A 22,191-nucleotide genomic window follows, 5' to 3' on the forward strand; every position below is an offset into this window, starting at 1 on the left:
GCAAGGCTCCAAGGCAGCGGGGATTTGAATCCTAGGCTAGTGGAGGCGACTCGAGAAGGATGAGGGGAAAGACCAAACCACCACCTACATATTAGATAGACAGACAATGCAAAGAAAAGCTGGCTGTTTGGTGATTCTTGAGAGAACAGTCGCCACTATGCTTTCTCTTTCTGCTTGCTTGCTTTGACCGGCAAAATTAAATCGCTCGCGATCACTCACAGCTTACTAGAGAGGTTGGAAGATGATCACATCAACTCGACTTACAGTGAGTGGAGCAAGGGACCCAGCAGAGTAAACTGAGAGGGACTAGAACTAGACTAACTGCTTAACAAGAGCTTGTATGACGCGCGCACTAAGTATTAAACTTCTTCGTACCTGGGAAAGCTACGTGTGTTGCTTCTCTCGGCACCACGGACACGTTTTAAAGCGTTGAATGTAGTTGTTCCAATCGCTTCTGTTGGCAGGCATCTCACAGTACTTGCAAGACTGTGAGTGTTGCAGCACGGGGTAGCCTGTTACACAGCACGGCTTGCTTTCAAGCTGCAAAGAAACGAGAGTGTTAAACGCCTCCAAAGATGTTCACTACCAGCTTACTTTGCAATAGAAACAGGTGAGGCTTGCTTCGTATATTTCGCCGCTACATCTATCGCAGGATCTCGTTGGAAGAACGGGTTCTACCTGCGACAAAAGAGCGTTGTGTTTGATAGATATGCTGTGGCAAAAGGACGCACCTGTTGATCCATGCTTAGTTGGATCAACCAGTCTCGAACTTGTTCCCGTTGATTCTCTAAAGATGATCCAGGAAGAAAAGGACAATATCAGTTCCTTCTAGAAGAGAATGCGAGACTGCATTTACCTTCCAAGTAGTGCTTTTGAGGAACAGGGAATGATCGAGGGATATCACTCGTATCCAAGCCAGACGTGTCAAATGTACATTCCCCGGTCTGAAGCTCGATAGATTCCGCTATATCAAGGTAGTCGTTGAGATAAACGAATGCCATGTTTTGCCAACCAACCTGAAAGGAATCACGCAACTTCAACACAAGATGAAATCATAGAAACACCTTTTTGCAAGCGATTCCAGCTTGGTAAAACGCTTCATCAGCTGATATGACATCAATGTAACGCAGCAGCGAAACACTAAGCTTGGCCGTAATCTCAGGAAGGTCCTGTTCATTAGATTAGTAGTTTCCAAACGGATAGTACATTGAGAAAACCTGTGCTTCAGCTGCTTGTCGTAACGCAAGATAGTTTGTTATGTACAACAGCTTCTCGATCTCCATTAGTACTGAAAAAACAAAGCGCAGGTCAGAATTAAGAAAGGCTCTCAACTTCCACTTACTCGGACAAACAGTGGCAGTCATAGTTTGTGAAATATTAGAAAACAGTTGGAAGAGAATGTCGCGCATTTTCTGCAAAGTGTTCATTGTGAGAATATAAAGCAAACAAAACTAAGTAAATCTACCTCAACGAGGCCCTCGTTTGACCCCAATACTTGGTAGGCAAGCGAGCAGCAAAATTCGTACGCGTCAATGGTCATTGGGACACCATACTGTGCTAAAACTGAAACAGCCTCGGACAGCTGCACAGGTCCGAGTTAATGGTGGCATCTCATAGAACAATCAATATAGTTGGGGTGTTGACCTTCATATCTTCCAGACACTGTTTTGCATGCCTGAACGAGGATTCTCTTTCCGAATCGGGTCCAAGAAGGCTCGAAAGCTCATGAACCTTCAGTGACGTATCAGCAGAGATGCTTTTCTAGGAGTAAGAATGCTTTTTTTTTTTAACCTTTTGCCAGTTTGACTGTTGGATGTAAAGTTCAACCGCTTCTGAGACATTTCCTATCTCTGCTAGTTGTTCTGCTTCTCCTTTTTTCATCAAATGCTCTTTATACTGCTCATCCACAAACTGATTCTCGCGCATTTCAGTAAAAAACATGATCCCAACTATGATTACCTGCTGAAGACGTGGGTCAGACTCAGCGACTTTTCTTGCCTGGTCCCAGAGGCCAAAAGTTATACACATGTCCACTGCCTGAAACAGATAAAAACATGCGACGGTGTAGTAAAAAGTCAAAGTGCAGTTTAAAGGAACCTCTCTATGAAAGTCGATGTCCTCGTAGAGCTTCACTGCTTCTTCGTATTTTCCCATACTAGTCATCTTGTGAGCAATAGTGCCTACAACTTCTGGCAAGCGCGTCTGCACAGATGCTTGGGCCAATGTCACGGCCTTCTCCCATATCTGAGCTCACACTGTCAGCAAGTCACAAAAGAAAACAAAACAGCAGAACCTTTTGGAGCTCCGGAAAGTCTGTCACGTGCCTTCTATCGACTTGAAGGTAAAAATCTATAGCTTCCGAGTAGTGCCGATTGTTTTCCATCGTTTTCGCCCGCATAAGGATAGCTTCCAGACTTTCTGAATGGTTATGCAGATACGCCGCCATTTCATGATGGATGTCCGAGACGGCTATAGGAAGATGTGCCTGAGCAACCCGAATGGCATCTTCCCATCGCATTCTATCTTTGTACATGTTTATAGCACGTTCAGGCTTCTTGGCCTGCAAAATAACAACCTGATATTTGAAAGTCTGATAAAAATCAGGTTGCCACCTTCAAGAAGAGTGTTTCCGCCTTTGATATCTCGTCTTTACTCAGAAGGTGTTCCGCTTGCGCTACCTGTAACTAACGGCTTAGCTCAGTTCATTACACCAAGAAATTCTTACTCGGACATCGGATATTGCTGCCGGCTCACAGAGATCTGCAACACGAAGGGCTGCTTGCCAATCTTGCTGATGCAAATACATGTCGATAGCTTCTCTTGGTCTTCCAGCTTTAATAAATTGGTCTTCAGCCTCTCCGAAGCGTCCTTCGTCTTCAAGGGACATAGCAAATCTTAGGTGCACCTATACATGTAAAAAACTCTCTGTCATCCTTTTCATGCACATGTTTCATGTACCTCTGGAAGTTTGCTCTTGATGGAAGAACGACATAGATCAAAAGCGTGATCAAATGCACACGAGTCTAGAGCATAGTCGAGAGCCTGTTCAACAAGTCCCAGCTTTGCAAGTAAATTTGCCCCAGCTTCTCCACCAAGTGACACTGCCCACGCATAAGCAACCTGGTGGTGAAAGCGATCAGCTCCATGTATAAAAACAAGTTTCAGATACCTGTTTGGCTCCTTGCATTCCACCAAACTGCTTTGCAACACGCATTGCGTCCTCCCACATTCCGTGCTGACTAAACATCTGTATAACAAACATCTCAACTTTGAAAACTACCGAAGTAGTGCGAAGCTTAATATTACCTTTACACAGGTCTTCCAATCTTGAGCTTCCAGGTAATGTCTCTCAGCTTCTAAGTACGAACCTGCATCAGAGCTCCACGGTGTTGTAAGTAATAAAGAAGGAAAAAGAAATAAAGACGAAATCTTGCATTACCTTCCTTTTCAAGCTGTTCCGCAAGATATAGATGAGTTTCATTCAGGGAATCCTACGGAAGACAACGGCGCAGAAACAACGGTATAAGCACAGAAATTAAAAGTTACACAAGCAACGCACCTTACGGTAGGTCGATACCAACAACAGCATATCATCGAAGAGCCGTGCTTTCTTGTACATGTTGATTGCCATGTCATATTCAGAAGCGTGTACGTAGAGATTTTCGGCTTCTTTAAGCTCGCCCGCAGCCTCCAAGCGGCCGGCCCATTCGAGATATAATGCGGATGCTTCTGTACTTGATAAGTACTTGGAGGAAACCTTCACAAATAACACACAATTATTTTCAATATTTAAACCTTTTCAACCTTGTTCGCTTCTTGCAGCCTGCCGCATCGTAAATACATTTCTATTGCTCTTTGCGGGAGTTTCGCTTGTATAAAGAATTTCTCTGCTTCGGCAAACTGCTTCGTCGACTCAAAATGTTCTGCAAGTCTCTGGTAGAAAGGGAAAGAGACCTGCAAAGACAATCGGATCTTCAAGAACTAAAAATTCTTACTTTAGGATCTTGTGTCTCCACAATATATACGGCTCGTTGCCACTGTGAAGCAGACAGTGCAGATTCGATGGCTTTCCTGCCACAACCCGCTTCAATAAAGTGACTGATTGCTGCATCAACCTGTTGAAGTACAACGCTGTCACATGTGCACGAAAAAAGTAAAACAACGACTTTCCTGCCGTTTTGAAACCAACCAGTCCCCCCATTCTTCTTCTAGGCGAGCTGCTTCACTCGGAAAATGTCGTCGCGCAAGATCAATTGCACAGCTATATGAATGGCCTTTGACGTAGGCATCTTTGGCTCTAGAAAATTGATGCAGCAGCTCCAAAAACTTGCCTGCCTATTCAAATACGATATTGTACATTTCGGAATCAGCATATTAGAGTAGGATACCTCTTCAAACATGTTAGCTCGAACGAGCGCTTCTGCAATACGTTCCAGTGTGTCACTCTGTCGAAAACGTTTAGAAACTTTGGAAAGGCACGGGTACGAAAGACCTGGAACTGGTACGTAGAGTGACGTTGAACACACTCTGCAGCACAGCCAGGAAGACCTCCATCCAAGAACAAGTCAATCGCGCCTAAGACATCACCTTCCGTTTCTTTCACCTTCCCTGCTTCCTCGTCCTGTTTAAAAGTGTTACTGTGCATCCTCAAATAAATCACGGACCTGGTTCGTCTGCAAGAGCCATTTGAAGTAACGATCCTGAAGCTCTTCACAACCTGCGTAGGTCTGACTTTTAGCAACAGCTATTGCTTCTTTCCACCTAAATGACAAGATCAGCTACGCACATAATGAGAGAGAGAGAAAAAAATGATACCTGTGACACTCTGTATACATTTGTATGGACTCTGCAATGGACCCATGGTCCAGCAGAATACCTTCAGCTATCTGATGGAGAAGCACAACCAATTTAGTTCTCTGCACAAACGGAGAGATACACACCTTCCACTGATGCTGAAGAACTGCAAGCTTTGCCTTCACGAGATAATTGTCAGCTCCTACAGCTTGATCGGGAGGGCTAGCCTCAATCAGCTTATTGACCTGCACGCAAGTTTACGGACAGCAGCAAGAACTAGGAAGTGCTACCTTGTGAAGATAGCGAGCCTTGGATACATCACCTAGAGCTGCATAGCACCTTTCAGCAAATGCTAACTCCATGTTTTCAAACGACTTTTCCGCCAGCTGATACAACAGAATACAGTCTCATAGAAATCAGAAAACCAAAAAAGAAAAACAACACCTGTTTCCACATGGCTTCAATCTCAGCAGTAAATTCCAGCGACTCGAGAATTGAGACCGCACGGCCATAGTCCAGACATTCTAAAGCCACGCCAAATTCGATAAGAGCCTCGTCCAAGACATACGTTACCTGGATACATTTGTTGTTATCAAGTCAGAGTTGCGTGAAAAAATTGCAAACATGGTGATACCGTGTTTATGCCTTCACTCACAATCACTTCAGTTCGCTCTTGTCCTCTCTCGATTCCCGTAACTTCCCCCTGCGTGGAACAGTCACAGCTAGATAACAGTATGTAGGGAAATTAACATACCTTCATTTGAAAAATGGTAGCTTGCTCCGGGTTTTTTATAGTGTACCACACGTAAAGATTGTTTTGGTTCTGCAGTGGGTTGCTCAACAGAAATAGAAAGAAGAAAAAAGCCCAATATCATACCTGAGCGACTATTACATCACTCCCAGGAACCCATTGTACAAATGTACACAGGTTTAGCAACATAGTGCGCTCCTGAAAGTGTCAAAAGTTGGTAAAGTTCATCTTTAAAAGTCAAAGTTCACCTCCGAGCTTATATTAAACAGATGAAGTTGGCGTTTCGCATCACGGAACAGCAGGTACGTAGACTGTGGATTCAAAGCGAGCCACTCAATTTTACAGGTGTGGTTTGCTGTCCCAACTGTTAACCCACTGAAAACTTAAATTTCAGCAGCGCTGTGTAGTCAAATTCTGCTAACCTCAAAAGATCTAGCACTCGAATAGTTTGAATGTCTATAAGGTACGCAATCCTTTTGATTTCGTCTTTTCCCGTGATCGTAGAGCCCGTGATGGATAAGCTGATTAACGATGGGTCGAAATCCTCAGTTCGACAGGTCCCTAACACTTCGTTAAAACCATATTCGATAACAACCACCTCTCCCGCATCATACATAATACATGCAAATGGATGCTCGAGCAAAAACTTTTCATTTCCACTAGTGTGCCATGATATCTGTAAGAGTTCGACTTTACGGTGGACATTCAGTGAAAAGTAACACTTACCTCAGATATCTTTCCAGTTTCAAAATTACCTAAGATAATAGTCCCCGAGGTATGTGCCACGAGATACTGCAAAAACTATAAGAGATGAGACGATTGCATTGCAACGCAAACCTGCTCGTTGTAGATGTTAATTTTTGTAATTTCGAGTCCAAATTGCGAGCCAATAACCGTCTTGATTCCGACAGCCAATTTCGTTATGAGAACCTGTAACAATCGTAGGCAAAGCCAAGTTAACTACAAAGAATGTAGATGCGCCGTTACCTGACTCTTCGTAATATATGTGAGTTCAAATTTTCCAAGATACCGTTGCCTGCGCATGCATGAATCAAAAACATCTAGCTTCCCACACAATGTCCCGACAGCAAGCTGACTGAAAAAACTTCCGGAGGATATAAACGCTATCCAGTAGAAAACTAGAACAGACCTGCCGTCTGGATTCCACGTTAAGGCTGATACAGTATACAGGTTCTCCACAACGTTGTCCAGAATAAGATTCCATCGGCCAGATTGATCCCAGCTACACATTCGTCTCGTCAAACCATGGACAAAACCCGGATCAATTTGAAGCACCTGAAGATTTTGAAGCCGCCAAAGTGTCCCAAGGCAAGCGTATCTCCGCTGGGATGGAATGATCCCGAGCAAAACTCATGAGAAACCTGAGCAGAAAGTGGTTCACTGAATTTTTCTTCGAAAATGCCAAACCTTTCCGCTATATTCGAAATTCTGGCTGACAACTCCATTTGAGTCATACAAAGTAACCTACAAAGAAGGTAAGGACACTACCAGTAAACAAAGAATGTTGAGGGAACTTCACCTTACAATCCGGCCCAGCAACTGCTATGGCTTTTCCCCAAGCTATCACCAGTGGCACTGTACCTGCGACACACGAAGGCTGGAGATAATATAACACAGGCCGAACAACAAAACACTTACTTCATCGTTATGTTTTAGTTGTCTAGCAGGCAGAAGAAATACCATGGCTTATCATTTTCATGGATGACACGCCGGGAGTTGAGTTATCAAGCATGAACCTTCGAGCCATGAAAAGTAAGACGGGATCGAACAATAAGAATGCTTACTTGTATATGGAGCCGTCTAAGTGACCAGCAAGGCATGAGAAACCATCTGTGCTAGAGGCCAGACTGACCACCGCACTACCGCTTCCGTGAGCATACACTGTATGGCTCCTGTTTGTTCTCAATTGTCCAATCTGGAAACTTAAAGTTTGTAACAATGCAAGATCGAGAAGGAAAGAACTGTGTTGCATACCTTCACCTTTCCCTCAGTGAGACCATAGAAAATCTCCTGTTGGCGAGACAGAGGCCAGATTATGCTTACAACGGACGAGGCCTCTTGAAACTTGTTACAAATGGATTTTTTCTCACCCCAGTCCAGTCTGCAAGCAAAGTTCCAAGGTAATAATCCAAGAATGACTGGGGACAAAAGGTACCCGAGCTTGTAAATAAAAACGATTTCGTCACTTTGGCCGATCGCTAGCTTTGTGCTGTCGCTAGAGAACACCATCGATGTCACTGCATAATGTTTCGAGCCCTGGAGATAGACGAGAAAAAAAAAACGAACAAGTCCATGAGAAATTTTCGCTAGAAAGAGCCGTTCTAACCTTTGGATCACCAGGTTTTGTAGCAAAGCGATCCTTGAGCTCACCATTCTCATCGAAAAGATTCACAATCCGGCTCAATGTCGCGACGGCGAGCCTCCGACTAGAAAACCAAGCATCGAAATAAATCCGTGTCGCGCAAACATCACGAATCCACGCACCTGTTAGGGCTCCACGCTAGAGCAGTGACCTTGTCGATCTGAGTGCCTCCCGGCATGAGCGATCGTCCATGGCGGAGCTGCATTCTCTCGATCGCCTAGCCCTAGTTCTTTACTGGAGGGCGGAATATTTCTCTTTTAAGAGAATATACCTCTTTTTGAAATTGCCAATTCAGCCCTAGAGAAAATGTGGCGTAGGGTTCCGAGAGGTGCGTGTGGCTACCGCCATCGCCATCGCTACTCCTTGCAATCCAGAGCGCGATTTCCAGGTATGGATCCAGGTATTTCCTGGCGATCCGAGATCCCGGCGGATAGATGATCGTGGAAACGGGTTTTCGGGCAAATGCGGCTGCAGCGATGGAGTTTTAGGCTATGGCATGTGGTGTGACATGGGGCTGGAAGATCTAGACTATGCGTTTCCATGGCGTGCTAGTTGTTTATCATGGGAGATACAGCTGGTTTTGACACCAGTGACAACCGCAAAGGATTTGGACTCGCTCTAGCTTCCAGTGTGTTCATCGGCTCCAGTTTTATCATCAAGAAGAAAGGATTGAAACGCGCAGCTGCGGACGGAGTAAGAGCAGGTCATAAGACTTTACATTTTTTTTTTTCGTTTCTCCGAGTGTTTCAATCTATCTCTTTGTTCTTCCCAGGTTCTGGAGGGTATTCGTATCTCTATGAGCCTTTGTGGTGGGTCGGGATGATGACGAGTAAGTGTTTTCTTTTTTAATTGTTTCTTGAGCTCGTGAAAGATTGATTGATTGAAAAGACAAATAATCTTTGTTATGGCAGTGATTGTGGGAGAAATCGCAAACTTTGCTGCTTATGCATTTGCTCCAGCGATACTTGTGACTCCTCTCGGTGCTCTCAGCATCATCGTGAGGTAAAGATCATTTTCACAAGCAGCAAACGATAGTTTATGTTTTGTTTGCTTGAGTAGTGCTACCTTAGCGCATTTTGTGCTCAAGGAGAAGCTCCATGTACTCGGGATGCTGGGCTGCCTTCTTTGTATTGTCGGATCGATCACTATCGTGCTCCACGCACCAGGGGAGCGAGTAATGACTTCAGTGACGGAGATTTGGGATGCTGCTACTCAACCTGGTATACTTTGGACCCGAATGCATTAAAATGTGTAAGTTTGTATACACATAGGTGTGTAAGCAGATTAAGTTTCCACTGATAAACTTGGCTTTCTTTTTTCTCTTGTATCCAGGATTTATGCTCTATGCACTGTGTGTGTTGTCTTTGGTCATGATGCTGAAGATCCATTTTGTTCCCCAGTATGGAAACACTCACGTAATGGTTTACATTGGCATTTGCTCCCTGGTGGGCTCTCTTTCGGTGAGAAAACTCGAGCTTATTTCTTGTCGTTTTTCTTTCTGAAAGTTTGGACTGGATGCGCAGGTCATGAGCGTGAAAGCCCTTGGAATTGCCTTGAAACTAACGTTTCAAGGCCAGAACCAGCTGATATATGTCCAGTCGTGGATATTTGCAATCTTTGTGGCTGTTTGCGTTGTCACGCAAATGAATTACTTGAACAAGGTACAAACAAATGCTTTGATGTCGATCCAACAAGTTAACGCTTTTGCTCTTGTTTTTGTTGTTGATCCGGCAGGCACTCGACACTTTCAACACTGCCATCGTTTCTCCAGTCTACTACGTCATGTTCACAGCGCTGACAATCCTCGCGAGCGTGATAATGTTCAAGGTAACACGCTCAGTTCTCTCCCTTGGACCTGATGAATGATTCGTGGCAATTATAGCTACTCACACAGGACTGGGATGGACAAACACCGTCCACGATCGTGACCGAGCTTTGCGGATTCATCACCATCCTTTCGGGGACGTTTTTGCTGCATGTCACCAAGGACCTTGGTGACAACGCGTTGGATTCGGGAATGAGTAAGCTAGCTTTTGCAAAGTTTCTTCCTAGGAAAGCTTTGATCTGATCGTTTTCTCTTTTTTGCGACACAGGCATTTATACTGGAATGACTCCATCAACGTCGACTAGATTATCAGTAGAGATTGGGGGCTTTAGACATTTTGAGACCAACGAGCTCGAGATGGAAGGGATTGACATGGAGAACATCCCGCTGAGAAGAGAACCAGCAGCTCGGCTGGTTTTTTGATCGATTGAGGTTTTAGATGGTTTTTTCTCTTTGTTATTACCTTTGGATCTTTTTCGTTCTTCCTTTGACATGTATATAGAGAAAGAGGAGATAAGAAATGGCTACGTGGCGTCAACGCACTGGCCAATGTGATGCTGTTTCGCGCCATGTCTTTCGAATCGCCGTCGTATATTCTGGGGACAGGTGGCGGAATGTCCGTGACGGATGAGCATATTCGCAAGACATTCCGTCGAGTGGGGTTCTTGAGGTTCTCGTTTAGATCATCCGCCTTGCCTGCCAGTGCGCGAGAGGGAGAGGGAAATTTGGGGCCGGGAGTGCGAATTCGCGGGCGCGATGGCGGCAACAGTGGCGGCATTCACCGCCGCTCCATCATCTTGCTGCGCGGCAGCAGCGTCGGCGGCAGCATCGGCTTCGTCGTCGCCGGCTTCGGCGATCCGGCCGCTTCCACTGAGGAGAGCGTTCCATGGCGCTCCCGTGAAGCTGCACAGCGCGACAATGCCAGGTTAGTGAGAATCCATCCATTGCTCGCGAAATATTTTTGTGGTACCTAGAGTATGTCCTTAGCGGAATTTTTAGTGCTTGCCATCGATCACTGTGTGATTGAGGATTTTGGCCGCCTCGCAGGATCTTTGAGGTTTGCTCCTCTGAAGGCAACGACCTCGTCCGAGGAAAGTGGCACGACAACATCCACGGAAGACGTGAGCAAGCAAGTCGAGGACATCTTTTCAGATTTGAAGACCAAGGTTTGGCATGCAGCATCCGATGAGAGCGTTGTCTCACTTCATATCTTTCTTTGCAGTGGGAATCTGTGGAGAACAAGAGCACTGTTCTGGTTTACGGTGGTGGAGCGCTTGTGACACTGTGGTTCTCGGCAACGATAGTTGGAGCTATCAACTCTGTTCCATTGGTTAGTGTCACTTGAGAAAAAATCACAATTGCGGTGGCTTACGAAACATTTTCTGCTGATCGATCGATCAGCTTCCAAAGGTGATGGAGCTCGTCGGACTGGGATACACTGGCTGGTTCGTCTATCGGTACCTTCTCTTCAAGGTACGATTGTTTTCTAGCTCAGAACTCCTCCAGAAGCTGAAAGAATCCGTGCTCGTGGCAGTCGAGTAGAAAGGAGCTCTTGGAAGACGTGGAGGAGCTCAAGAAGAAGATCACGGGCGCAACCGAGTAAGACGAGCGATCCGATCACTCAGTAGCAAAGTTTGATCCTCTTACAAAGTGGCCTTTTGCCTGGAAGGAAACAGGTCGGTTTGATCGCTCGCCTCGAGATCAAACTCACCCGGTTCCGATTTTGGGAAGAAAGAAAAGAAAAATTCAAGCGCAAAAACCAAAAGAAGATCCTCCAGGAAAGTTGGAAGTTTTACGAAACGACAGGCAAACTTTCATATCTTCTCGATGATCAAACTTATACATATAGGTACTTATACCAAGCAAAAGATCGAGCACACCAAGCGAGAGATCAATTCTCGAGAGATCGATCGGCTTCGACCTTGGCCTCTCGATCAGCTTCTACCTCGGCTTCTCGCGAAGAAGAGAATATCCCCCAGCTATGGTGGCTCTTCTTCTCGCCATCGTCCCCTTCGTCCTCGTCCTCGTCCTCGTCTTTACACCCCTCTTTCTTCTTGAGCGTAGTCTTCCCTCCTTCCTTGGAGATGGGCAAATGCATTGGCCCGAATGGAGTCTCCACCTCCAATTTCCCCACCAAGCTATAGCCAGCGCCGCGGCCACGGATGATCCCCCACAGCGCGGATCCAAAATCCTTGGGACGAAACGAGATGGGCACCTCCAAGAACCCTACTCCATCGCCGGCAATGTCCGCGGACTGCCCGAGCTTGGCGCGGCTGATCGGCGTGTCCGCCAGCGTGAGCTCGAATTCCAGCTCGCGCACGCCCAGATCGAATTTGTTCTTGTTCTCCACCTTGATCTTCATCGTCGCCGCGGTCTCCTCGAGCGAGAGGCGATCCCACTCCACGCTATCCACATCCACGTCGGGCTTGTAAGGGATGGGGATCTCGCCCGTCTTCTCCAGCGGGATCGTGATCCGCCCAAACACCGGCACGTCGATCAAGAGCGCGACCTTGGCGCGGTAGGGGATCACCGCGCCGGGCTTGATATCATCGTAGGTGTCCTCGATGTCCTTGTAGATCAGGGTGAGAGGGATCTTCACCGTCTCGGATCCGTGCGCGTGGATCGTACCCGCGTCGGGGATCGTCCCGGAGACGAGCTTGCGGCCATCGCTCTCGATCAGGTACTCGATGTCGACCAGAGGAATGGGGACTGGATTGGGGTTCCTGATGAGCACGTCCACGACCACATCGGCCTTCTCGAGATTGATGCTGGGGAGATGGAATCCACTCACGCTGGCCGTGGGCTTGCCGAAACCTATCGTCTCCTCGATCTTCTCCCCAATGTCGTGGATGAAATCCTTTACCTTGGCCATGAATCCCTCGGACTCCTGCTCTTCCTGGTGATCTTTGCTCTTGGCGCCGCGCTCCGCGACCTCGATGCTGCTGGGATCGGACGAATCGGCCATGGATTTGGAGTAAGATTGGATCGAATGCACGATGGAAGAAAGCGAGCTTCTTCTTTTAGAGTGTAGTGTCGGTGGACCTTAGACGCGTTGCGCAGGGGCAGGATTCGATCCCTAGTAGTCTCATTTTTCTACCTCTACCGCATTTCATTTTAACGTCCTCTTTTTTACCCTTTGTCTAAATTATAGGGCTAAGATTCGAACACACGATTGTCCTTTCCTAGCAGTCGCTTTTGATTTTTTCTTCTGGCGAGCGATCGAGCAATCGATCGCTGATGTCCGCCTATGGCCGATCAAGGCGCTTGCTTCTTGTAGCCGTGGCAGCAGCGGCGCTGCTCGGATTCTTCTCCCCAGCGCGATTGCTCGTTCTCGGCCAATCTTCTTGCCCTCTGGATTTCTCGGTGACTGCCGACGAGTTTGCTTTCGCGAGGAATGACAGGGATCCGGGACGCCAGTGTCTGGCCGTGAGGGAGGAGCTCAACCTTGTCATCGCGGCGCAGCTCAACAGGACGCAGAGATTCTTGTTCCCAGCAGCCACCGCATCGTCATGCATCCAAGATTTCCAGGCGTCGCTCCAGCGCCAGGGCGTGGCTCCAAATATCACGGTACGGTGTAGCATCGATTCTCAGACTCTAGAATCAGGATCCACGCGCTGCCCGAATTTCACCAGCGTCGGGGATTTCACGAGCGCCACGAGCTCGGCCTCCATAGTGAATATCCAGACGAACTGCCGAGGAAATATTGGAGATGGGCCGTCTTGCAGCGCTTGCACTGCCGCTGTGGTGAGCTCGGTGAGCTTTCGATCCAATGGCAGCACTTGCCTGGATTACGCTCACATCTACGCTGCCTCCATCGTGAATCTTGATGGCCCGACGGATCCAGGCACAGTGGCATGCATGTTCTTCAACCAGGGAAGCCGAGGTGGGGAGAAAAGAGAGGTCTGGAAGATCGCTTTGATCGTGGTGGCTGGATTTTTAGCGTTAAGTGGCACAGGAGTGCTGGCTTGGCTATGGTGGAGGAAACGCTGCAAGGATAAATCTCGAAGGAAGCTGCTGGAGGATCGAGACTCCACTCTCGAGAGATCGATGCATTCCAACGCGAGCTTGATTCGCTTCGACATGCACGAGATGAAGGCGGCGACCAGGAACTTCCACCGGACGACGCTCATCGGGCAAGGTGGCTATGGAAACGTTTACAAGGGAGTTCTCAAGGATGGAACGGTGGTGGCACTCAAGAGATTCAAGAACTGCTCTCCCGCGGGTGACGAGGGATTCGTCCACGAGATGGAGATGATCAGCAGCGTCCGGCACAAGAACTTGGCTCCTCTCTTGGGGTGGTGCATTGGAAGCAGCCGCAGCGAGGGACACCAGAGGATCATCGTCTACGAGTTCATGTCCAACGGCAGCCTCGACGATCACCTCTTTGGGAAGTTTAAGAAGAACCTCGACTGGCCGACTCGCCAGAAGATAGCGATTGGAACGGCCAAAGGATTGGCATACTTGCACAACGGTGCGCAGCCAGCGATCATCCACAGGGACATCAAAGGTGGCAACATTCTCCTGGATTCGGAATTCAACGCCAAAGTCGCGGACTTCGGCCTCGCCAAGTTCGCTCCCGAGGGGATGACACACATGACGACTGGAGTTGCTGGAACCCAAGGCTACGTCGCTCCAGAGTACGTTCTCTACAATCAGCTGACCGACAGGAGCGACGTCTACAGCTTTGGGATCGTGTTCTTGGAGCTGCTCAGCGGGAGAAAGGCGCTGGTTCACACTCCAGCCAGCGACACGCCGGTGCCCATCGCGGACTGGGCGTGGTCAGTGATGAAAGAGACGCGGATCGTGGATATTTTGCAGCAGCCCATGGACAAGCTGGGAGACGAGGAGGTGATGGAGAGTTTTATACTGGTGGCACTCCTGTGCGCTCATCCCCAGGTAGCTTACAGGCCGAGCATGGCACAGGTTGTCAAGATGCTGGAGAACGATCTCGCGGTGCCGTCCATGCCCGAGAGGCCGATCCCACTCATGGTAAACGCGCAGGAGCTCGCCTCCACGACCGGGACGAGCTACTCGGGCTCGGTTCCATTCTACTTCAGCAGCTCGGGAGAACTTCCCAGGTGACCTCCACAGCACAGTTTCTTCTACTTACATTTATATGCTTTCTTCCGAGGAGTTTGGAAGATCTCCATCGCTCGCGAGTTCTATGAGACGGCACAGTCGAGTTTCTATATGGACAGAAGCGCTGTGGTCAGACAGATCGAGTCCTCCAAGACGCTCCGAGCAGCCACCGAGGTCCACTCGCGAATCCGTGCCAAGATCAATCCATCCGACGTCTTCGTGCTCAACAAGCTCATCGAGATGTATGGGAAGTGTGGCAGCCCGAGGCACGCACAGCAGGTTTTCGATGGGATCCGGGCGAAAGATAGCTACACTTGGGTGATGATCATCTCGGCCTACGCGCAGAACCGGCAGCTCCTCGAGGCCAAGCGTCTCTTCGACGAGCTCCCGGAGGAGTGTCCAGTGGCTTCCAACGTCATGCTGTCGGCCTATGCCCGGGCCGGGTATCTGGAAGCCGCGAAGCTCCTTTTCGATCAAATGCCCGAGAGGACACCGGTCTCGTGGAGCGCGATGCTATCCGCCTATGCCCAAAATGGGCATCTCAAAGAAGCCGAGGAGATATTTTCTTTTATGCCAGAGAGAACGATCGCGTGTTATAATGCGATGCTAGCAGCGTATGCCCAAAGTGGGCTCTTGGAAGACGCAAAACTTACCTTCGATGCCACTCCAGAGAAGAACCTCGTGTCGTGGAATGCTATCCTAACCGCATATGCCCAAAGTGGGCATTTGCAAGTTGCCGAGTTTCTCTTCGAGCAGATGCCGGCGAGAGATCTTGTGACGTGGACAACACTGCTAACGGGGCACACACACAGATCCCACTTGGATTCCGCCATGGCGCTGTACGGCGGCATGCCCGAATGGGATCCGTTCTGCTCGACCGCAATGCTAACTGCATATGCCCAGAATGGGCATCTGGATGGGGCAAAGCGGATTTACGTCCAAATTCCGGAGCAGGACCTAGTGCTCTCTACCGCAATGCTCACTGCGTATGCAAGCAACGGAAAATTGGCTTTGGCAAGGCAAACCTTCGATCAAATGGACCAGCGCAACGTAGTCACCTGGAACGCCCTGTTATCAGCATATGCCCAGCTTGGGCATCTGGATGAGGCGTCAAGGCTCTACGAGAATATGCCCGAGCATAATCTCATATCGACAACGGCTGTGCTCGTGGCTCACGCGGAGGCCGGCCACGTGGAAGAAGCGAAGCGAATCTTCGACGAGATGCCCCAGCAAAACGTTGTGTGCTGGAACGCGATGCTCGTGGCATATGCCCAGAACGGGCATCTGGAGGAGGCCAAGCACACGTTTGACGCGATGCCCAATCAGAATTTGGTGACGTGGACGGCCATGGTTGGCGCCTACGTTGGCGGAGGGGCCCTAGACGAGGCCAAGGCGCTCTTCGACGCGATGCCCGAGAGGAATCTCGTGTCGTGCACGACAATGCTGGCGGCGATGGCGCAGCGCGGCGATGTGCACGCCGCGAGGGCGCTGCTGGATGGGATGTGGAACCCCGACGTGGTGTGCTGGAGCGCGATGCTGGCCGGCTACGCGCAGAGCGGCCACTCGATCGAGGCGCTGGATCTATTCCATGCGCTTGCGCCGATCGATGCGCCGGACGAAGCGTGCTTCGTGTCCGTGCTCCTGGCGTGTAGCATCCAGGGCAAGGTCTATGGCGCGCGATCCTACTTCGTGTCCATGGGCATGGACTATGGATTGCGAGCGAGCAAGCAGCACTACTGCTGCGTGCTGGATCTCTTGGGCAGGGCCGGGCATCTCCGCGACGCGCAGGATCTGATTGGGAGTATGCCGTTCTCGCCGGATGCGCTGGAGTGGCGATGCTTTCTGGGAGCTTGCCGGAGCTACAAGGACATGGAGAGTGGCGCTAGCGCTGCGCGGCGGGTGTTTAGCTTGGAGCCCGAGGACTCGGCCTCGTATGTGCTCCTGGCAAACATCTACCGGGGTGATCGCAGTGATCTCTGCGGCGCCATCGTGAGGCCGAGTGATGGAGAAGGCGGTGGCAGCAAGCTCAACGAGAGTTTGATCGTCACGTAGCTCGCAAGCTCTTTCTCTTTGCAAAAATGCCCATCACCTTGGGAAAACTTTCTAGTCCAGCTCTTCGAGTTCCTCAAGTTCTTGGCACTTGGCTTTGAGTTTTCCCAGTTCCTGGCGCTTAGCTCTGAGATCAGCGAGCATCTGCGAGCTGGAAGAAGTCGCGGGAATCTTGTAAATCTTGCACACAGCCTGGAGTCGTCTCTGGTTATCCTGGATATCTTCGAGCTCTTCTAACACGTCGAGGAAATCTCCCTCGTAGACCAGCTTGCGCTCACACATCCCGATCTTCTCTTCTGTGAGTAGCATCTCCAGACCATTGTCGTGATCCTGTGCGAGCTCGACACAGCCCAAGACATCCTCCCAAGTTTCCGGCCGATCCAAATCCACAGCAGCAACACCCTCCAAGTTCCTGGGCTCGAGCAGCGAGAGATAAGCACTGCCTTGCACTGGAACAGCCATCTTACACTGCACAACTCCTGAGAAGAAGAAAAGACTAAGATCTTCTCTCAAACTCTAGCAAAGCTCACCTTGCATGGCTTTGTGAGAAACCTTTCCAGATACTTGGTATGGCTGAAACTGGAAGCTCGAGAAAGCGTCCGGAGACACGAGAAACAAGAGTACTATGGTGTCCTCCTCAGTGTAGCTGCGATCGTACTCGTGCCTCCAACTTCGCAGGGCCTGCATTGCCTTTGCCAGATGCTCCACTGCCGGTTTGCGATCGCGACAAACTGTGGCAACTCCCAGCGTTCGTGGCAACCACACGAAGCCAAGTCCTGTGCTGTTCTTTCCCAGTGGTCTCCATAGGAACTTTGCTGCATCCATGCCTTGAAGAACGCAAAAAGTTTTGTAGAATCATAGCGAGAAGAAACAAAGAGCGTTATACCAGCTCCGAGCAATGCATCCTCGAGATCTCCTTCGTAGTAACGCAGCAAGAGAGGCTCCACCACCTCGGGAGCACCATCGCAGCGTTCACAGCGAAACCTCGTGGACGTAACTTTCGCTTGTACACACTTGGTATGGTACCAGCCGAGACAAGCCCCGCATTGAATCCTTCCGGTGGCACGCTCCACAGCAAGCTGAATCGCTCTGCAAGCACGACCAAGTGAGAAGAAGTCCAGCCAAGATCACAAGAACTTCCGCCGGCAAGGCCATGATGTTGCGCTGGAGAGCCTGGCGGAGCACGTACTGCTCGAAGACGAAGCCCCGCAAGCTCGCGTACTCCTTGAACATCCGAGTAGCCTCAAGAAACCTTCCGAGCTTCCCCACGTTCGTAGCGCTACACAGGTACTGCGCAAACATGCTCGCCACCTTGTCCGAGCAAAACGTATACTGGAACCGGCTGAAAGATCCGGGCCTCAACACGAAATGGAATAGCCTCCACGATACGTTCTGCGAACTTCCATGGTTTTCCAAGATGGCTGCCACATTCTTGAGCTTCGTGCTCGAAAGGCACTTGGTAACATCCGAAGCAAAGTCCTCCTCGGTGAGAGTTTCAACCTCGTGATCCCAGAGAAGCCGAGGGACGCCTCCAAACCACTCGAACGCTAAGTTGGCGGCGGCCACTCTTTGGTACGCGTGAGCTGCTCTCGCGGACGGGCTCCCATCCGGTAGCCGGGGCATCGAATCGGCCCTCCTCTTCCAGCTTTCCACGAGAGCATCAAACTCTCTCTTGTTCCAAACCGGGAGATAGCGAGTGTAAGTCATGCGGAGCTTCCTCGCGATCTTTGTGTTGCTCTCGTCTGGAGAGCCCGCAAGGAGTGCTCGAGCGCCGAGCGTCCTGCCGGACGAAATCTTCTGATCGATCAGATGGTAGTCGACACTGGGCGATTCGATGAGGTGGAGAGGATAGTCTTGCTTGGCGATGTGCTTGAGAGAGCGGCCTCGAAACTCCCAGATGAAAGTCTCGGACTCGTACAGGATGAGCGAGCCCGGCTTGTCGATGCCCGTCCTGATGATGAAGTACCACAGGAAGGCCGATTTGCCCACGCCGGAGTTGCCATTCAAGAGGCACAGAGAGCAGTCCTCGATCGCCAGCGTTTCTACGATATCCTGGTAGAGCGCATTGAAAACCTCCCGAACATAGAGCGCATCCATCCTCTTGTGCAAAGAAACCACGTCCGGCAGCGCCAGAAATCTCCCAGCCGCGTAGGAATCACGGCCTCCAAAGCACGCGCGCGCCCCCACCATCGTGATTAAACCCCTATTTTAAGGGTTAAGTGTTTTACTTTTAATTAGATGTTAATCATGCTTTAAGAAGGTTGCAGAGATAACGTAGTTGTCACTCTGGTGTATCCACCAGCACGTTCAATGATCTTAGCCTTGTCTAAGACGCTCAAGTTTGTGATCAATCTTGGAATACAAGACTTTTCCCCTCAATTTAAAGAAAATGAAGATCTTGTTTTTGATGCTTTCACATTTTGTAAAGAGAAATGAGTTGCTTTGTGAAAATCTTTCAAGTTCTGCTCACACTGTGCAAAACTCCAAAAACTTCCTGGATTCATCCTGCGCAAAAACTTCGATAACCTCCTAGATATAGAGCATATCCATCCTCTTGGCAAGGAAACCACCTCTAGCACCCAGATTACATCATTTATCTTTATATATTTAAAAGAGCAGGGTTTTATATTCCAATCAAGAATGTGAATGGTTAGGATGCCAAAGTCAAGTTCTAAATTATAGACACACCCTCTACTTGGGCTTCTCATAAACCCCTTAAACGTCTGCCATTTTAAACTTCTCAAATCCAAAACGGCACCAATCTTCCTCTTCATGTAGTATAGTAACATTAAGTTGCGGAATTTGGTACTATTTTGGACGCAGGGGTTTGGTCTTCTTGAGTTCAATCAGGTTGTAAAATGAACCACAAGATAAGCTATATATTAATATAATGTAAGATTTCTATCATAAAGAGAACTGTATCACTGTATAACTGAAAAAGCAATTGAGCCAATTCTTATAAGGTTAGAATTTTAGTTTTTGTTTAGCAACAATGTCATTGCTTTTCTCAAGAAATGGGAAAAACATCCAGTAAGTTGGTCCTATTTCTTTTTTTTGCTGATATCAAATTTGTATAGCAAAATACCTCTATTACTGAGGCAATTATTCTTTGTACACTTCTTTTGTTGGAAATAGTTCCATTCTAATTTTAGAATATATAAGAAAGCTTTTTAGTTTTTATTTTCATTCCTAAGTTGAAATCTGGCAACATCCACCTCTTTCCCAGCAAGCAATCTATTTAATTTCAGAATTTAATTAGGAAAATTTCTCAATGATTCCAAGATTGGAAGTTAGTAGTGAGAATGCTAAAGGGGCAAAAGTCTAATTCGAGGAAATAAAAATTATGCTTTCAAGAACAAAAGCTAAATGTTATTTTCCAAGGTAGTCTCTCAAATCTTTTTGCACTAAGAACATAGGGTAAGCAAAGTTGAGTTTTGCAAAACATGCATTAAATAAATACATGTCCCTCCTACATCCCCTTCAAATAAATCAAAATATTATCAATGAAATCAATAATTACTTCTAATATATCATAACAAACTTCATTCATCATTTGTTGGAAAGTCTCTAAAACATTTTTTAAACCAAATGGCATCACCAAGAATTTATACAAACCAAATGGTGTACAAAAAGCAAATATTGGGAATATCTTTTTCGACCATTAACATTTACCAATATCTAAAAGTAAGATTTAACTTAGTAATCAGTAGTGTAAAGAAAAGGGTATACATTTGGGATCGTTACTTTGTTTAATAAACGTAGTTAATGCATAAATGAATACTCCCATTTAACTTCATAAAATGAGGTTCACATGCTTAAGAATCTCTCAACTTTCGGATAACACTCTTTTCCAACATCTCTTTAATATTTATATATAAAATCTTGATCTTTTCTTATGACCAACAATGAACAAAAACCTTGATTAGATGAATATCTTTAGTTGAAATAGAATGATGTATTACAATCTTAACACCAAATGACAAATCAAATTCAAAGAGATTGGCATACTCCTTCATGAACCAATCAACTATTACAACATAAAAGCCATTAAAAGGATTTGAAGAGGGAATAGAGGAACAAAATAAAAATATAGAAGAAAGTAATAGAAATATAAAAGGGATGGAAGTTAGATAGAAGCAAAAGACAAAAAGAAACACAAATGAAATGAATAAAAGAAATATAAAGAAATATAAAACAAAAGGGAGAAACTTTAGAGTCACATTTAACATAATTGTGCCACAACCAATCCATATAGGATAAAGTTAAAACTTGATTCAACACCATTTGCAACAATTGTACTCAAGTTTAAAATCATCCATATGCACAATTAAGTTTACTTTATCCTATACATATATGTGTGTATAACTATTGTTATAAAGAATGAAAACTTGCTCTGCCACATGACATAAATGTAAATGGCAACGTATTGCAATAGGTTGAGCAATAAAAGATAAACTTAAACCTGTAACCACCAATATAAAGAGAATAACAAGAAACCTCTTATTATAAAAATGAGCTTGGAAAATAAAATGGATGAATTACTGTTGAGTGAACCTCTTGATGATACTCTTAAAAAAAAATAGAAGGGTCACTAACTTATTCACACAAAAAGCATCGGCTACTTGTGTGATTTCTTATTTCCTAGAAGCATCTTAGTGTTTAAACCTTTCACTACAATAGCACCAACAAAACATTATTAACACTAAAGTCTTCATATAAGAAATGAAAGTTATCAATCCAAAAAACACCAACAATGCCAATAAGTATGACCAACTTTATCATGCACCTAACAATGTACATCACGGCCATGACTACATCCTTATCTTTGTTTTTTAACTCGGGCAATAATAGCATTAACCTTCATTAAAACAAAACTATCTTTTATAGAAAGTGGAGTTGAAAGACGTGTAGCAAAAAGTGGAAGAGGCAATGTCTTATAATATTGTGCTAAGCAAAAAGTATTATCAAAGGTGGCTAAAGTATATGTATACATAAGTCTTACAAAATCTTCACAAAGTGTTAGTTATAACATTTTTAATTTGATCCACTTTAACATATTTAGCTCCACACGAAGCAAGAGGCTCCAGAAACGAATACTAAATTGCATCACTAATTTAGATAAATCTTGAAAAAAATAATGTAATTGTTGAAAAGCATTATCATAAATCATTAGCAAAATGCACATTTGAAGACACCTGAAAGAATGTTTCAATTCACACGAGTGGTTGCACTCAAACCCATTACTGAAAAAGAGGGCAACAATACCTGTGTTCTTATCTCCTGGAAACTTCAAATCGCTGCTCGTATTGG

General features: G+C 47.0%; 6 protein-coding genes across 6 annotated transcripts; 4 read left to right on the top strand and 2 right to left on the bottom strand.

Moving 5' to 3' along the window:
- Positions 1-133: 133 nt before the first annotated feature.
- LOC9656484 (intraflagellar transport protein 172) lies at positions 134-8,139 on the bottom strand. Its single transcript, XM_024675862.1, has 47 exons — positions 8,051-8,139; positions 7,893-7,992; positions 7,722-7,822; positions 7,541-7,667; positions 7,351-7,481; positions 7,086-7,203; positions 6,974-7,030; positions 6,842-6,927; positions 6,696-6,788; positions 6,533-6,641; positions 6,383-6,475; positions 6,272-6,337; positions 5,968-6,221; positions 5,794-5,920; positions 5,672-5,743; positions 5,549-5,617; positions 5,429-5,497; positions 5,239-5,367; positions 5,085-5,180; positions 4,941-5,039; positions 4,816-4,886; positions 4,665-4,761; positions 4,493-4,621; positions 4,389-4,445; positions 4,171-4,335; positions 3,996-4,115; positions 3,805-3,954; positions 3,560-3,757; positions 3,440-3,491; positions 3,307-3,368; positions 3,170-3,247; positions 2,959-3,120; positions 2,726-2,905; positions 2,613-2,678; positions 2,294-2,560; positions 2,098-2,244; positions 1,960-2,037; positions 1,792-1,911; positions 1,645-1,731; positions 1,466-1,582; positions 1,343-1,412; positions 1,218-1,288; positions 1,065-1,169; positions 857-1,016; positions 732-787; positions 595-678; positions 134-540 (listed from the first exon to the last, which is right to left on the bottom strand). Exons 1-47 carry the CDS (start codon positions 8,131-8,133, stop codon positions 385-387), a joined length of 5,184 nt encoding a protein of 1,727 aa, XP_024531630.1. The 5' UTR covers positions 8,134-8,139; the 3' UTR covers positions 134-384.
- Positions 8,140-8,262: 123 nt separating this feature from the next.
- Positions 8,263-10,234, top strand: LOC9633277 (probable magnesium transporter NIPA4). Its single transcript, XM_002960049.2, has 9 exons — positions 8,263-8,631; positions 8,701-8,757; positions 8,840-8,930; positions 8,988-9,148; positions 9,261-9,388; positions 9,452-9,589; positions 9,663-9,755; positions 9,823-9,949; positions 10,022-10,234. Exons 1-9 carry the CDS (start codon positions 8,490-8,492, stop codon positions 10,174-10,176), a joined length of 1,092 nt encoding a protein of 363 aa, XP_002960095.2. The 5' UTR covers positions 8,263-8,489; the 3' UTR covers positions 10,177-10,234.
- A 173-nt stretch (positions 10,235-10,407) lies between these two features.
- Positions 10,408-11,582, top strand: LOC112346406 (protein CURVATURE THYLAKOID 1A, chloroplastic-like). Its single transcript, XM_024675337.1, has 6 exons — positions 10,408-10,678; positions 10,801-10,919; positions 10,976-11,083; positions 11,155-11,226; positions 11,288-11,352; positions 11,430-11,582. The coding sequence occupies exons 1-6, from the start codon at positions 10,510-10,512 to the stop codon at positions 11,437-11,439; spliced, it is 543 nt and encodes a 180-aa protein (XP_024531105.1). The 5' UTR covers positions 10,408-10,509; the 3' UTR covers positions 11,440-11,582.
- Positions 11,555-12,823, bottom strand: LOC9633278. Its single transcript, XM_002960708.2, has one exon. The coding sequence runs from the start codon at positions 12,716-12,718 to the stop codon at positions 11,645-11,647; it is 1,074 nt and encodes a 357-aa protein (XP_002960754.1). The 5' UTR covers positions 12,719-12,823; the 3' UTR covers positions 11,555-11,644.
- A 107-nt stretch (positions 12,824-12,930) lies between these two features.
- On the top strand, positions 12,931-14,851 carry LOC112346395 (probable LRR receptor-like serine/threonine-protein kinase RKF3). Its single transcript, XM_024675304.1, has one exon. It carries the CDS (start codon positions 12,991-12,993, stop codon positions 14,833-14,835), a length of 1,845 nt encoding a protein of 614 aa, XP_024531072.1. The 5' UTR covers positions 12,931-12,990; the 3' UTR covers positions 14,836-14,851.
- Positions 14,852-14,943: 92 nt separating this feature from the next.
- LOC112346581 (pentatricopeptide repeat-containing protein At4g02750-like) lies at positions 14,944-16,884 on the top strand. Its single transcript, XM_024675876.1, has 2 exons — positions 14,944-16,071; positions 16,159-16,884. The coding sequence occupies exons 1-2, from the start codon at positions 14,944-14,946 to the stop codon at positions 16,882-16,884; spliced, it is 1,854 nt and encodes a 617-aa protein (XP_024531644.1).
- Positions 16,885-22,191: the final 5,307 nt, after the last annotated feature.

This window comes from Selaginella moellendorffii, unplaced genomic scaffold (assembly GCF_000143415.4).
Source record: "Selaginella moellendorffii unplaced genomic scaffold, v1.0 SELMOscaffold_0, whole genome shotgun sequence".
NCBI classification, from domain to species: Eukaryota; Viridiplantae; Streptophyta; class Lycopodiopsida; order Selaginellales; family Selaginellaceae; genus Selaginella; species Selaginella moellendorffii.